The sequence below is a fragment of the Homarus americanus genome, unplaced genomic scaffold, assembly GCF_018991925.1.
Source record: "Homarus americanus isolate GMGI-L3 unplaced genomic scaffold, GMGI_Hamer_2.0 scaffold25827, whole genome shotgun sequence".
Taxonomy (NCBI): Eukaryota; Metazoa; Arthropoda; class Malacostraca; order Decapoda; family Nephropidae; genus Homarus; species Homarus americanus.
In genome coordinates, this window is record NW_024738300.1 from 4,517,740 (window position 1) to 4,534,147 (window position 16,408).

The 16,408-nt window shown below is 41.4% G+C and overlaps 1 protein-coding gene across 1 annotated transcript in view; it reads left to right on the top strand.

Moving 5' to 3' along the window:
• Nucleotides 1-7,256, top strand: part of LOC121873800 (glutamate [NMDA] receptor subunit 1-like) — a 50,749-nt gene extending 43,493 nt beyond the window's left edge. The window contains exons 11-12 of the mRNA XM_042377503.1: nt 5,852-6,014; nt 6,156-7,256. Coding sequence (XP_042233437.1) covers nt 5,852-6,014; nt 6,156-6,290 — 298 coding nt within the window. The 3' untranslated portion in view covers nt 6,291-7,256. The remainder of the gene's footprint in view (nt 1-5,851; nt 6,015-6,155) is intronic.
• Nucleotides 7,257-16,408: the final 9,152 nt, after the last annotated feature.

Consider the following 16,408-nt stretch of genomic DNA (forward strand, 5'->3'; position numbering starts at 1 on the left):
CTTGTCATACAGTCCACATCCTTTGAATGACACTCGTCACCTGTTACTTATACTTAATTTATTTGTGTTGTTCCTGTCGCCACCAATGTGGTATATCTATGTGAGTACCTATTTATGTCTCTATTTATGTCCATCAGTATTTGCTTCGTTACATTTAAGTAATTCAGTGTTGTTTCACGTTAGTTAATTTCAGTGTTAGTTTTTATGTTTATGCAGTGTTAACGTAATCCAATGCTTTATTTTTATTTTTTTTGATGTTTCGATGTTTAGTATCATTTGTGTCTTAAAAGTTTCGATGGTGAATCAATTTGTTGTGACAGCCTACGAGGCTCTTTATTGTGTTAATATTTAATTAATTAAATTCTTAAAGGTTTACTTTATTTATTTTTATTCCCTTTTAATTTACTTCACTTTTTTTGTTTGGTTACGCCTAGAACCTGGATATTTAAGTAAATTAAGAGACGGCATAACAAAACATAGGTTGGATGCTTATATGAGCAACAGGTTTTGGGTATAAACGGGACTGCCCAGTATGGGTCACTAGGCCCTCTGCAGTTTCCTCTATTCTTATGTTCTTATGTTCTTATGTAATGTGAACCAGTCAGTCAGCTGTCTGTCTGTCGTGTTAGTCGCCATATTGTCTAATTGTGCATGTATGAATCTGTCTGTTTTTGTCAACCTCCTGTCTGTTTCACCGTCTATATTCTCCCTGTGTCTATTGTAGTCCTTTTCTCCATGCTTTTCTGTTATCTTTTTATCGCTTCTCCTTTTCCACCCACAGGCATAAGTATACACTGTAGCTGTATGGTCGTCTGGTAACTGCTCATCCAGACGTATGATGAAACTCAGCCCCCCCCCACCTGAAATCTCGAACTATTTTCTGTTTCCCCGTCTTTATTTATTCTTCTATTTACTCATCTTCCTTCCTTTACTAATCCAAACAACATTAAAATAAAGTAGGCTAAGAAAAAAGTGGGGGGAGGAGGAGGGAGCCGTACAATAACTGCAATCGTGGGTGTGCGCCAAGTCCGTAGACTTGCATCGTTTTCCAGTGTGAACAAAATGGTTATGTAATGGCTTCCTAAAGAAACCATTGATATGGAACCAGGTTTGCTCCACTGTACGAATTTTTTGCGATTTTTCCACCAAGTTTGATGAAAATTGATTGTGCAGTTTCGGCTGCCCAGAACACGCACACACACACACACACGCCTAGCGCTATAGTACTCGGCGAGGTAGGATCTTTCTGCTCCCGAGGTAACACGTGAACCAGATAATGTTCACCTGTAAACAGGCGAAGGTCTTTAGGCTGTATTCAGTCAAGCGCCCTGCGCGCAAGGAACTGAACCTCCTTATCCTGAGGAAGTTTGTTGACGCCACAGGAATCACGGGGGTGACAAGGGTCGTCCGCAGAGACAGCGGTTGCCTTATTGTCACCTTCGCGGAATGGGGAGAGGCCCAGCAACTAGAGGGACTTAGAGAAATCAACGGGATACAGATCCTAGTTGAAACCTGTCTAGAGGACAACTTGGTTTTGGGAGTCATCTCCCACTCAGAAATCGAACATCTGGAAAAAGAAGAACTGGCCGAGTTGATCGGAAAGCAGCTCTCAATACAAGGGAAGCTCACCAGTACTACTGCGCTGGTTGGCTGCCACAAGAAACTTCCAAGCACCGTCTTGCTGGGATGGGAGAAGATCCCAGTAAGACCGAACGAAAGAAGGCCTACAAGATGCTATAAATGCCAGAGGTACGGCCATCTGGCGCGGAAGTGTCGTGCTCAGGAGGTGTGTTCCAGTTGCGGGACACCCGGGCACCAGGACACCAACTGCTCGGCGGCCGCCAAGAAGTGCCCAGCTTGTGGTGGCCCTCACTCCTCCGACCGGGAGTGTCCCAAGTGGAGGGAGGAGTGTAGGGTGGCTAAGCTGCGAAGTAAGGAAAAATTGAGCTACAAGGAGGCTCTCCTTGTAGTGAAAACTGCAGCAAAGAAGAATCAAGACCCGAACAAGACCACAACAAATATAAATCAAGACCCCAAGAAGACCACGGAAAAAGAAGAAGCCAAAATTAAACCCGATTTTATAACACTATCAGCAATCCCGTTTATACACGTGTACGAAAATCTTCCAGAACAAGACCAAGAAGAAGAATGGAAATTGAAAAGTAAAAGAAGAAACTTGCTGAGAGCGGTTGTATGTACCGAGAATGTAGACGTCATAGCAATCACCGAAACTTGGATGAATCTGGCGAGCAAAATTTTTTTATCAGAGTACCACATAGAAGGGTACAACCTTTTTCACAAGGACAGGGATGGTAGGAAAGGGGGAGGGGTCGCACTCTTTGTCAAGGATACATTAAAATGTTGTACTAATAATTCAATATAGGGTGAAATAGGAACCGAGTCTGTGTGGGTAGAAATCACGGAAGGAAGAGAAAAACTAATTATGGGAGTGATTTACAGGCCCCCAAGTCTTGGCAAAGACGCAGCTCAGCCCATATGGCAGGAAATGAGTAGGGCAGCAAAATATAACAACCTATGCATTATGGGGGATTTCAACTTCAGAAATATTGACTGGGACAACATTGTAGGCGACTATGAATCTGAAGACTTCCTAGACGCAGTACAGGACAATTTTTTGAAACAACTAATTACAGAACCTACTAGAGGTGACAATATATTAGACCTAGTATTAACAAATAAAGAAAATATTATCAGAGATATCACAGTAGGGGAAGAACTAGGTAACAGTGATCACAGAGAAATCAGGTTCACCATAAATTGAGAAACGAAAAACAATGACAATATGGTCAGAGTCCCAAACTTTCGGTTGGCAGATTATCAGGGGTTAAGAAGGTACCTAGGTGAGGTCACCTGGGAACAGTCACGTCAGTTCCCAGGAGGAAGGGGTGAGGTCATAGATGACACAACAATTGATCATGACTATAATATATTCACTTGTATACTCCATAAAGCACAAGAACAAAATATACTACACAGAAAAATTAGGTCAAATAAGAATGAGCCAAGGTGGATGACCAGAAAACTTAAACATGACATAGGAATAAAGAAAAGAATATATAAGAAATTAAAGGGAGGGGAGGAGCAGCTCAGAAACAGGTATAATGAACTATCTAGGAATGTTAAGAAAAATGTAAGGACAGCAAAGAGAGACTATGAAATCAAAATAGCAAGAGAATCCAAGGCGAATCCCAAGGGATTTTTCCAGGTACATAGGACAAAGGTCAAGGACAAAGTTGGGCTTTTAAAGTCAGGGAGGGGAGAATTGATAAATGGCAGTGAAGAAATAAGCAAAGCATTGAACAGCTACTTCTTATCAGTTTTCACAGAAGAAATTTGCGATGAAATTCCGGAGGTGGAACTGATATTTAAGGGAACGGAACAAGAGAAATTACAGAATAACACTATCAGAAAAGAGGATGTTCTTAAGAAGATAATTAAACTAAAGAATACAAAATCCCCAGGGCCGGATGAAATTATTCCTCGAGTCTTAAAAGAGTGTAGGGAACAGATTAGCGGACCCCTCGTAAACTTATCCACAAAATCATTAGACACTGGAGTTGTGCCAGAGTTGTGGAAACAGGCAAATGTAGTACCCATATTCAAAAAGGGAGACAGAGCATCAGCGTCAAATTACCGGCCGATCAGTTTGACGTCAGTAGTGGGGAAATTTCTTGAATCAATTATAGCAGATAGCATCCGATCGCATCTAGAGAAAAGCAAATTAATCTACGACTCTCAACATGGGTTTACAAAGGGAAAATCTTGTCTAACAAATCTGCTAACGTTTTTTAGGAAAGTCTTCGAGGTAGTAGATAATGACGAAAATTACGATGTTATTTACTTAGACTTTAGCAAAGCATTTGACAGAGTACCGCATCAGAGGCTTCTGAGAAAAATTAAGGCTCATGGTATTGAGGGGAAAGTTTTAAATTGGATAAAATCATGGCTCACCGATAGAACGCAGAGGGTCAGCGTAGATGGTGTTAAATCTGAGTGGGGCCGTGTAACCAGTGGGGTTCCCCAGGGGTCAGTACTAGGCCCACTCTTGTTCATAATCTACATAAACGATTTAGATACTGGGATCAGCAGTGACATAAGCAAGTTTGCGGATGACACCAAAATAGGGCGGCAAATTAATTCAGGGCAGGATGCAAATGCATTACAGGAGGATCTAAATAAACTGCAGGGGTGGTCTGAAAAATGGCAAATGAAATTCAACACCAGCAAGTGCAGCGTACTTAATATTGGAAGAACAAATACTTATAATGTATACAGCCTTAACAACATCAACCTAGAGAAGTCGACTTGTGAAAGAGACCTAGGGGTACTTGTAAGCCCGGACCTACGGCCTAAAAAACAGTGCGTTAATGTTCGAAATAAGGCAAACAGAGTATTGGGTTTTATATCTAGAAGTGTAAGTAACAAGAGTGCAGAGGTGTTATTGCAACTATATCTTGCGCTAGTTAGGCTGCACCTCGATTATGCAGTTCAGTTCTGGTGCCCCTATTATAGAATGGATATAAATTCACTAGAGTCGGTGCAGCGAAGAATGACAAAAATGATTCCGGGACTTAGAAACCTTCCATATCAGGATAGGTTAAAGAAACTTAACTTGCATTCCCTAGAAAGACAAAGAGTGCGGGGAGATATGATAGAAGTAGTAAAGTGGGTGAAAGGAATCAATAAAGGGGATATAGATATAGTTCTTATAATATCCGAGCAGGATAGGACTCGGAGCAACGGATTCAAGTTGGATAAGTTTAGGTTTAGGAGGGAGATAGGAAGAAACTGGTTCACAAATAGGGTGGTGGACGAGTGGAACAAGCTTAGCTACTTTGTAGTAAGTGCGGGAACTCTGGAAAGTTTCAAAAGGAGGCTAGATAGATTCATGGATGATAGAGAGTGGTAGTAACTCTCGACAGGAGCTGCCATGCACAGGCCAACCGGCCTATTGCAGACTCCTTATTTTCTTATGTTCTTATGTTCTTATAAAACAAGAAAAGGAAGAAGTCCAAAGAAAATGAGTCTATAATCAATCAGCTTCGGCCGAAATAGCCTAACGGCGAAGTGGCCAGTAATCCCCAATACCACCACCACCCCTACTCATGACTCGATGAAAGTCTGAGCCTTGGCTTCATACCGAACTTCCCCCCCCATATCGTTCAGTGGTGCAATGTGGTAGCTCGAAGTTTCGCTGTATCGTACGAATAGCAGTTCATGATGGAATATTTGAGAGAATATATGCACAATGCAGGTTATTTAGTGACTTCACGAGACTTTATTTACCATCACTATACCCTGACTGCAACTTCCCTCGAGCCAGGAGTAGAAGTAGAGGATGTATCAAAACATGGCGCGTGAGTGTACGTTCCCTTCAGCTCTGGCTAGTGAACGATGAAGCCCTAATATCTCTGTTTTATAGTTTGTTTCATTGGTAGAAAAAACATTGAATTAATCCTACTACTGTATGATCAGTACCACCTCTTATTTAACAGAAGCCTTTGTTTTATCGTGAGTCCTATCGTTTTTTATTGTCACTTTCATTATTTCTTTAACTCTCCTTCAGAGGCGAGAAGGTATACTACCAGGTATGTGAGTTTTTAGACCAGTGATAGCGCCAGTTAAAGTATAGGAGATGTATAATAGACCTCAATGGACCTAAACAAGGGTTAATTGAGTTAATTTATCCCTCTTCCTATACTGAAGGGAGCCCAGGGATAATAATGAACTCGGAATATAAAAAAGTAATGTTTGCTATGTTAAAGTTAGAATGTTTAAAGACAAAAAGGTAAATGGCATATAATAATTTGCATATATATATTATCTTTAGGGTGGGTGCGCCGTTTTATGGACGTTTTCTTCAGCTAATGTCTCGGTTGGAAGATGCAGGCATAATAAGTTACTGGACAGACGAAATTATAACAAGGCGAGTGAGAGAAAATAGGGAGGCGACAGCACCTGAGTTTATGATAACCTACAGGAGCATGTCAGAGGTAAACAACATCATCTATTTTTGTGGTATCGTGTTAAGAAAAGTATTGCTTAGTTGTATGATTGCATTTCATGTTATTATATGCAAAACAGAAACGATCTAATCAGAATACATCAATATGATATAAAAAATATTCTTCCAGAACGACGAAAACCAGGTGGTGCTGGGGCTACACCATCTACAAGGAGCGTTCTATGTGTTGTTTCTGGGCTGTGGCGTCGCTCTAATCACTCTATTGGGAGAAAACCTCGCCCACACACTCTCCTCGTCTCCGTAACGCTTTTACTAGCATACCATAATTTAGACCAGAAAAGTAAGACCCTGAAGAATTAGAAGTGTTATAAAGAAGAGAGATATACTAGATTTAGTAAACAAAATAACCTGTTCTATAACCGGAAGTCGTCAATGTTCGCAAGTTGATTTGTATTCGTAAATGTCAGAATTGCTGCACACAGTGTAACATTAATATGCAGTTTTCATACAAGAATCCATAACTAAGCTGCACAGTATGTTAATATTGCTCTATAGACATGCTAAATGCCTATTGTGACGTGACGTGACGTGACGTTGAGTCCCGGGAGAAGAAACCAGCAATTATAAACTACGTCAACAACCACAACAAACCATAGCTAGACCACATGGGCATGGAACGTGTGAAGCCGGCTGAAAAGTCAGAGGTGACGTTTCATGGCGCCACTGGAAACCTGATCACTGATTGGGTGTAGATTCCCGCCAAAAAGTGATGTGGTGACCATAGTACACTGGCCAGAGGAGAGGCAGGTTTGACGTGGCTGAGGAAGGTGGAAATGGTGGAAGGAGTTCAACACACAGAAACGACCTTCACTTGAGTATACATTATAATGTTGAGAGTGTGTGAGTCAAGGAAAGTGGAGGCAAAGTAGGATAGAATATTGTTTTTGTGTATTGGATGTAATATTGTGTGTAGGATATAATATTGTGTTGGGTTTAATATTGTGTAGTAGGCTTGAAATTTCGCAACATTATACTGGTAAAAAACGGTGACGTTATGTAATGTTCTTTGTATTGTATTGGTTGGTGTACCCCAACCCTCGTTTTGGTTTGTTCACTTGTCACTGTAATTATGATTAACGTAACTTGTTTGTCTAATGAGTTGTGAATATTCCCAAATCGGTTATTACTTGTAAACTTGTCTTTTGATTCGTTTGTTGGTACTTGTCAGATGCCTTATTTCTTTTGTTAAATGAATTTGTATTTTAATTTACTCTCGCTGTATTGCTTATTCCTTTCATTTATTAATTTCATTGGCGACATTGTTATTTTTTTACTGTTACCGGAGTGGTGAACTATGGTTTCACACAATCTAGGACCACCAGCCCCAAATACTATCAACTGATGCCCGTAGGACCCTTTGCTTGGCGCTCATACAATGCCACTTGGATTATTCCTGCACGTCATGGTACTCTGCTGTAACGCAGAAGCTAAAATCCAAGCTCCAAGTTATTCAAAAGAAGGCATGACATAAGAGCAAGAGATCACGTTGGTCAAGTTCTTCAATCACTGAACAATGAACATGTTAAGTGTGGTAGATAGAGTGAAGAAACTAAGGCTGAATCATGCTTACAAGATTTTCAATGGATTGTGCCCAGTGTATCTAGCAACAAACTTTGCAAGAATTAGGGTTATGAACCGGCAGGGCGCTAGAAGGAGCAAACATAATTTTATGGTACTGTACCTGGTGTCCGCGCTCAAGCGAAAAACACCTTTTCTTTTACTGCCATAACAGATAGGAACAAGTTATCACACCCAATCACAACCAGTTACCGTACTAAGCAATTAAAAGATAAAACAAAGAAATACATAATAGATGAAGCTACAGCAAGAGAAGAGAAATTTTCTGTATAATTAAACCATAAAATGTAGAACTGCGGTAGTGATCCGCCATACTGTTACTGATAAGTTAGGCTTAGGATAATTATGCATTTAAAAATGGCTAAATATGCATGCAAATATGCAGTAAAAACTGATAAAATATGCACTTAAATATGCACTTTAAAATATGTTAATAAATAATAACTACTAAGTTAATAACTCCTTTTCTGTACATTTTCTCAGTAAATTTACTTTCCCAGACAGGATGTCGCCGAAGTAGGATTTTTTAAAGAAGGATTAAATACAAAAAACAATATACTAATATAAAGTAATTTATTAAACAATACTGAAAAAAGTATTTTCCTTTTAAGAAAACAGAAGAACAAAAGAGTGTCAGGAGGGAACTAATGGAGCCCGTGCATCTATATCCTGCCTGGCTGAACAAGAACCCATCACGTACAGTTCATGTCCACTGACTAGCCAATCACGGCCTAGCTAACCACAGCCTAATGTTGAGCTATTTAAACGTCACTTAAGTATGTTCCTTTTGGATATTATGACGCTAAAACAAAATAGCGTATTTTCGATTTTGCATTAGTGCAACATAATGGACATTTATTATATTTCAAATATCAGTAATTTCTGCCCCAGCGTTGCTGTTATGCTCGCGAATTTTTTGACCCTTGAGGTTGAAGAATGTTTTATAATATTTTGGAATTTTCCAAATATATGCCTTATAAAACAAAAAAATATGAATATGCACTTTAGCTAAAAAATGGCTTAAATATGCATTTGCATATGCACATACTGTATGCAAATGCATAATTATCCTAAGCCTAGGGACCAAGCGTAAGCCCAAGCAAAGGACCCTCCTGGAAATTAGCGCCTGACAGCTTTGTCGGCTGTCCTTGGTCAAGTTGCCTTACTATTTACCATTGTTGTTTACTTGCACTGCCTCGGCACACAGAAAACGGTATACTCCCATTGTCTACGTGCACCGTTTTCCTACAGTGTCTCTATTCATGCTGAACTGTGACTGGAAAGTTTACAAACATACTTATCCAAATTTAAACCTGTATGACAACTTTACTGAATAAATAATAATTATTATTATTACATTTACGCACCCCCCTCCCTCCTGGCCCCGATGTGGGTCAGTGACCTGTGCCCGGATGGGCTAATCCCGGTAAAAAAAAGAAGAAGAAACACTCCGTCACGTTACGAAGGTGGAATTTCTGGGGCTCGACTTCAATGGTGCTGGTTCCCCACGCCCTTAGGAGGAAACCCCTTATTAAAAACACATGTTTTCTTGTGTCTATACAATGTCATCCACTCAGACGACAGCGTCATATTCTGGTAATACCTAGGTATCATTACGATCCCCAGGGGGGGGGGGGGCGGTGGTAGAAGCGGTATTGCTCTTGCCTCGCAAGCAAGATGTCACGGGTTCGACTCTCGGGCCGGTGGAAGTTGTTTGGACATACTTCCTAGCCCCCAGTAGACCCTGTTCACCTGTTGTAAGTCGAAAGTTGCGAATTCGTATTCAGGGAGTTGTTGGAGCTTCCAATAACTTGATGACATAAACCATTGACTCTTCAGGCTTCTACGCCCTTAACTCATGAGATATAAAGGCAAGCATGAACTTAGCACGCTTCTCTGTTTGGCGCTGTAAACGCTTCTGCGCTTCACCTTACACAAGGATGTAGGGGGGTGCCCAATAAAAACACAAAAAAAATTACGATCCCTGTCTTCCTCGAAAGTAAGCTGGGCGACTCGAAAAGGATAGTAGAGAGAATATGTATATCTGTGCTTAGACTAATTTATCTCAGGTTTTCAAGACCAGATGAGAATCTTAGAAACATATTCACAAAAGTCACGAACCTCTTCACGGACGACTCCCTGTGGGGAAAAACAGCTTTCCTGGTCCGCCAGCATTGCCGACATTCCTTTTGTCTTGCGTGGCAACAGACAAACTGTTTGAGAGGTTCTTTCCAGAACCCCTGAGAAAGTCTGCAGGAGAAAACAATTCAAGGTTCACATCCCAAGCACATAATCCATTGCCCCCAAACGACGTTTTTGAGAGGGCACTAAATGACCTGTGGAGAGCTCGAATGCTGGCATTAAGTTCTCCTTAAGCCATGGACTTTCTTCTAGCCACCCCAAATTTCTCTTAAGGCACTCGCCTTGATCCACAGTCCTTCCGTGGACTGAAGAAGTGTTATCCAAGGGCGTGAGAGATAACAGAGAAGCTGCAGCCTTGGACCTCATTAAGGACACACTGCAGGTGAATATCAGATGTTTACTATTACTCAATACTCCTATTAACTAATACTATGCTAGTTCTGTCCCTCTAAAAACACGATGTATGCACCTCTGTTTTGATGCTTTACTCAGACTTAATCGCACACACTTTACCTCGGCCGACACGTAATGTGTGTTTTACCTGCTATGGGAGACATACACCCCACCACCGCTCCGTGCCTCATTGTTAACACACTTAGCAGCATCTTCAGCCGTCAAGCAAAAATAAATAAATAAATAAATAAACATAAAAGTACCGGTGGATAGCATAGATATTTTCACCCTGGTGGTGGAGAACCTATCCAACTCCTTAACATTCATTGGAGTGAAAATTTTAGGAAGTTCGAATTTGATACGATTGTTCTTTTAATAATAAGTGTAGTCATATAGGTGAGGGAAGCACAACTGAATAACTATCAACATGTTATGTGTTACAAATAACACAGTAACACAGAATCTATTACTTTGTTCAAATATATTTTCCGTAAGAACACGAGTTGCTTATGCACGTAAAACTTGGTATTGTTAAAATTCTTAAAAAAACATATACTCGTAGATGAAGCAAGTTTTAACTACTAATAAGAATAAGGATAAACCATCTAACACTCTTTTGATATAAATAGAGAAAATAAATGAAGAATAAGACAAATAATATTTCCGAAAATGTATATATTACAGCAAACGTCCATAATCAGGATATGCATGCATTTCATTAAACTTTCATTAATACGTGTACTCCCTGTTTCACTGAGGAATTTCATATATTTACTAAATATGATAGGACATACGTGTATTTCCCAATATTAAGGACTAGGGCCGGATGAAATTTTCCCTCGAGTCTTGAAAGAGTGTAGGGAACAGATTAGCGGACCCCTCGTAAAGTTATTTACAAAATCATTAGACACCGGAGTTGTGCCAGGCTTGTGGAAACAGGCAAATGTAGTACCCATATTCAAAAAGGGAGACAGAGCATCAGCGTCAAATTACCGGCCGATCAGTTTGACGTCAGCAGTGGGGAAATTTCTTGAATCAATTATAGCAGATAACATCCGATCCCATTTAGAGAAAAGCAAATTAATCTACGATTCTCAAAATGGGTTTACAAAGGCAAAATCTTGTCTAACAAATCTGCTGAAATTTTTTAGGAAAGTCTTCGATTTTTTTTTTTTTTTACGGGAATTCGCCCACCCGGGCACAGGTCAAATGACCCACAACGGAGCCTGGGGGGCGAGAAAAAAAAAGAACGGAAAGAAATTGTAAAGATAGAAAAAAAGGTTATACTGTATTAATCTACACCACGAAGATGCCGGAAAACCAGCTTTTTAAAGTGAGACGGATTGTAAGAGCATGGAAATACAGAAGAAGGCAGAGCATTCCACAGTTTGGCTGTGTGAGGAAAGAAGGAGGTACTATAACGGGTTATTCTCGTGTGACCGACATCCACGGAGAAACGGTGGGCACCACGGGCAAGACGTGTGTTACGAACCCACGGCCGTGCCGGCGGTACACAGGATGCCAAATCCACTGAACATTGCCCGTTAAACTACCTGTAAAAGAGAGAGAGTGAAGCAACATTGCGGCGAAGAGAAAGGGAAAAGAGATTGTCGACTAAAGGAGGAGAGTTAATAAGACGAAATGCCTTTGATTGCACCCTATCTAATAGTTGGACAGAAGAAGAGCCACCCCAGATATGTGAGCAGTACTCCAAGTTAGGACGAATGAATCCCTTCATATACTTGGAGCAACTGCTCAGGAGTGAAGTAGCTGCGGCATCTGTACAGCATTCCCAACTTTCGGGAGGCAGCTTTAGTTATACTAAGGATGTGTGATTTCCTGGTCATATTGGAGGAAATGATGAGGCCTAACATATTTATTTCAGAATTTGGGAGGATGATAGCGTCATGAAATGTAATTGGTGGGAGATCGTCTAATTTACAAAGTGTAGTTGGTAAGTATTGAGTTTTGTTACTATTGAACTTGACCAAGTTTGTATCTCCCCATTCAGAGATGCTGCACAGATCCGCGTTGATAGAAGTAATGATATCAGTTCTAGAAACAGATCTAGTTTGAGAGTTAGGAGGAAGGGGAAAATGTGAGGAAGAGTGAAGAGTGGAATCATCGGCGTAAGAATGGATAGAATTAGTTGTAGTGTGATAAAAAGAAGGAAGAGAGTTCGTGAAAGAACAGAACCCTGTGGGACGCCACTATTGGTAGAGAAAGAGCGAGAAATCGATCCATCGACAACAACTGCCATGGATTGGTTCTCAAGGAAGCTAGAGATGAGAGAACAAAGTTGGGGAGAGAAACCAAAAGAGGGAAGTTTAGAAAGCAAAGACTTGTGGCATACCCTGTCAAATGCTTTGGAGATGTCGAGGGCCAGGACAATAGTTTCCCCATAATCCCTAAGAGAGGATGACCAAAGATGGGTGCAATAGGAGAGCGGATCACCAGTAGATCTCGCACGGCGAAAGCCATACTGGTGATCCGACAAAAGAGAAAGGCGTTCAAGGTGACGGAGAAAATGGGAGTTCAAGATAGTTTCGAAAATCTTGGAGAGGGATGAAGTTAGGGCAATGGGGCCATAGTTAGAGGGGTTAGAATGGTCACCCTTCTTCGGGATGGGCTGAACCAAGGCATGCTTCCAAGAAGAAGGAAATTTTTGGTTTTCAGGCAAAGGCGAAAGAGGCGAGCAAGCACAGGGGCCAGGGCTTCAGCACACTCCCTCAGAACACGAGGGGGTATTCCGTCCGGTCCATGCGCCTTACTCACATCCAACCTGGATAACACACCGGAAACCCTGCGAGTGGAAATTATAGGAAAGTGCATAGGTTCAGTAGGAGGTGCAGGGGTAGGAGGGATAGAGTGGGAATCGTCTAAGGTGGAATTAGAGGAGAATAAGGTGCCAAAGAGGTTGGCTTTGTCAGGGGGAGAGTTGGCTATAGAGTTATTGGGACGGAAGAGGGGAGGAAAAGAAGGCGTGCAGAAGTTGTTACAGATGTTTTTAGTTAAGGACCAGAAGGATTTACTGGAGGAAGAATTAGTCAGGACAGCGGTCTTTCTTTTAATAAAATTCCGCTTGGCCCTACGAAGAATAGCCTTACAACGATTCCTAGAAGTAATGAAAGAGGTGTGGTTAATAGGAGAAGGAGATAGTTTCATAGCTCGATATGCTCTATCTCTCACCCTGCAAGCAAGAGAGCAGGAGCTATCAAACCATGATTGTAATGTGAAAGTTTTGGTAGAAGATGGGATAAATGCACTCATACCACTCCGTATAACCCCAGCAATGCTGTCAGCACATACTGAGGCATCCCGAGTGGAAAAGCAACATTCATCCCAAGGAAAGTCGGTGAAGAATTCTCGCAAGGATTGCCAGCTTGCCCTCCGATAGTGCCATAGTTGACGTTTAGAGGGGGGTGGGGGAGGTGGTCGCGCCCAGTTTGATTTAATTGAAATAAGGTTGTGATCAGAAGACCCTAAGGGGGGCAAAAATTGAGAATGAATAGTGTGAGGGGTAAGAGGTAAAACAAAGATCAAGAATGTTAGCAAGTTGATCTTGTCGATCAGGAACGCGTGTAGGGTGTTTGATTATTTGTTCCAAATCATTAAGTAAAGAAAAAGAGAGTGCCTCAGCTCCACCTGGGTCATCCTTTGCAGAGCCAAGCCACTCTCTGTGATGTACATTAAAATCCCCTAAGTAGAGGATCTCGGTGTTGGGGTGTGTGGATAGCAACGACTCATGGCAAGAAGTGAGATAGTCAAAGAGTTCGAAATAGTTGGTAGAGTTGGGAGAACAGTATAGGAAACAAAGAAAACTAGTCACAGTAGGTAGAGATATTTTGAGCCAGATGACATCATAAAGGGGAGATTCAAGATCCGTGAGTCAGGCTATAGGTGTACGTGTATTGCAGTAGGCGCATACACCTCCTTTAGAACAGAAGCAGGTATAAAGGGTGTAGTTAGAGACTTGAAAAGGTTTGGGTGAAGCTGCTTTGGTCAGTTGAAGTTCGGAGAGTAGTAAGAGATCGGGGGAAGAGGTTAACAGATGGTGCTCCACAGAAGAAAAATTGGATCTCAGTCCGCGAATGTTGGAAAAATGAAGTGTGAAAAAAGCCGATCCTCCAGCAACCGCGGTGGCGTCAGTTGAGGCCCCAGTAGCTTGATGATGATCAGGTCGGCCCCGAGGTCCACAACCTTCCTGACCAGTGGGACCCATCCGAGAAGGCCCCGCTGCAGTGTTAATATCAACTGACATAGGAGAATAAAATAGAATGACTAAAACGGATCAAGAATGAGTATGGTTTTATTTGTGGTGTTGTCAATAGTAAGAGAGACAGTTGAAACCCTGCAATTGTGTGTAAATGAGGCAGAAAGATAGATCAGCAGCCTGGGACCTGGTCACAATTTTCGTGATGCCATATAGCAGCAAGGTCTACCATTAGACAGCACATTATGCTTCCAATATCTTCCCAGGCGGTAGTACCTCCTATGTTTGGTAGCTACCTATTACCTCAAAGGTAGTAGATAATGATGAAAATTACGATGTTATTTACTTAGACTTTAGCAAAGCATTTGACAGAGTACCGCATCAGAGGCTTCTGAGAAAAATTAAGGCTCATGGTATCGAGGGGAAAGTTTTAAATTGGATAAAATCATGGCTCACCGATAGAACGCAGAGGGTCAGCGTAGATGGTGTTAAATCTGAGTGGGGTCGTGTAACCAGTGGGGTTCCCCAGGGGTCAGTACTAGGCCCAGTCTTGTTCATATTCTACATAAACGATCTAAATACTGGGATCAGCAGTGACATAAGCAAGTTTGCGGATGACACCAAAATAGGGCGGCAGATTAATTCAGGGCAGGATGCAAATGCATTACAGGAGGATCTAAATAAACTGCAGGGGTGGTCTGAAAAATGGCAAATGAAATTCAACACCAGCAAGTGCAGCGTACTTAATATTGGAAGAACAAATGCTGCCAATGCATACAGCCTTAACAACATCAACCTAGAGAAGTCGACTTGTGAAAGAGACCTAGGGGTACTTGTAAGCCCGGACCTACGGCCTAGAAAACAGTGCGTTAATGTTCGAAATAAGGCAAACAGAGTGTTGGCTTTTATATCTAGAAGTGTAAGTAATAAGAGTGCAGAGGCCTTATTGCAACTATATCTTGCGCTAGTCAGGCCGCACCTCGATTATGTGGTTCAGTTCTGGTGCCCTTATTATAGAATGGATATCTATTCACTAGAGTCGGTGCAGCGAAGAATGACGAAAATGATTCCGGGACTTAGAAACCTTCCATATCAGGATAGGTTAAAGAAACTAAACTTGCATTCCCTAGAAAGACGAAGAGTGCGGGGAGATATGATAGAAGTATTCAAGTGGGTGAAAGGAATCAATAAAGGTGATATAGATAAAGTTCTTTTAATATCCGAGCAGAATAGAACTCGGAACAACGGATTCAAGTTGGATAAGTTTAGCTTTAGGAGGGAGATAGGAAGGAACTGGTTTACAAATAGGGTGGTGGACGAGTGGAACAAGCTTAGCAACTTTGTAGTAAGTGCTGGAACGCTGGAAAGTTTCAAAAGGAGGCTGGATAGATTCATGGATGATAGAGAGTGGTAGTAACTCTCTACAGGAGCTGCCATGCACAGGCCAACCGGCCTATTGCAGACTCCTTATGTATTTACTGATACGATATATTATGGACATTATTAAAACGTGGACATTAAAATTAATTAAAATGCTTCATTTGACTAAATATTGCTCAAGTTTTGGTACAGTTTATGCTGCCATGACACCTAGAATCACATACAAGTTTGGCTTTAAAACACTTGCAACGATTTTTATTTACCTTTTTTTTTTTACATTTGCACCCCATCCTTGTCCACGTATTCAATAACAGTGTTAGTAAGTGCCGATAACCCCAAGTATATTTCTTGGGTGTCCTCTACCATGGTCTACAGCTGAATAGGAAAGACAACATTATCTCCAGGTTCTGCAGTTTTGCAGTCCTAACGACTTCACTTTACTATTCCCTCGGCTTCCCGCAATTGACCAGATCATGCCGTAGTACGCAGCTTCTTCATCTGCCCCTCTTGGTTTTCTTCATCTTGTGCTGTAACAGATGACATCCATTGACGAAGAACTGGTGTAAGCTTGGTCATTAGGGTTGTCCTCATTAGGGAGTGGCTGGCTGGGTTGATCTGGTTAGTTGTCATCAGGGAGTCGCTGGTTGGGTTGATCT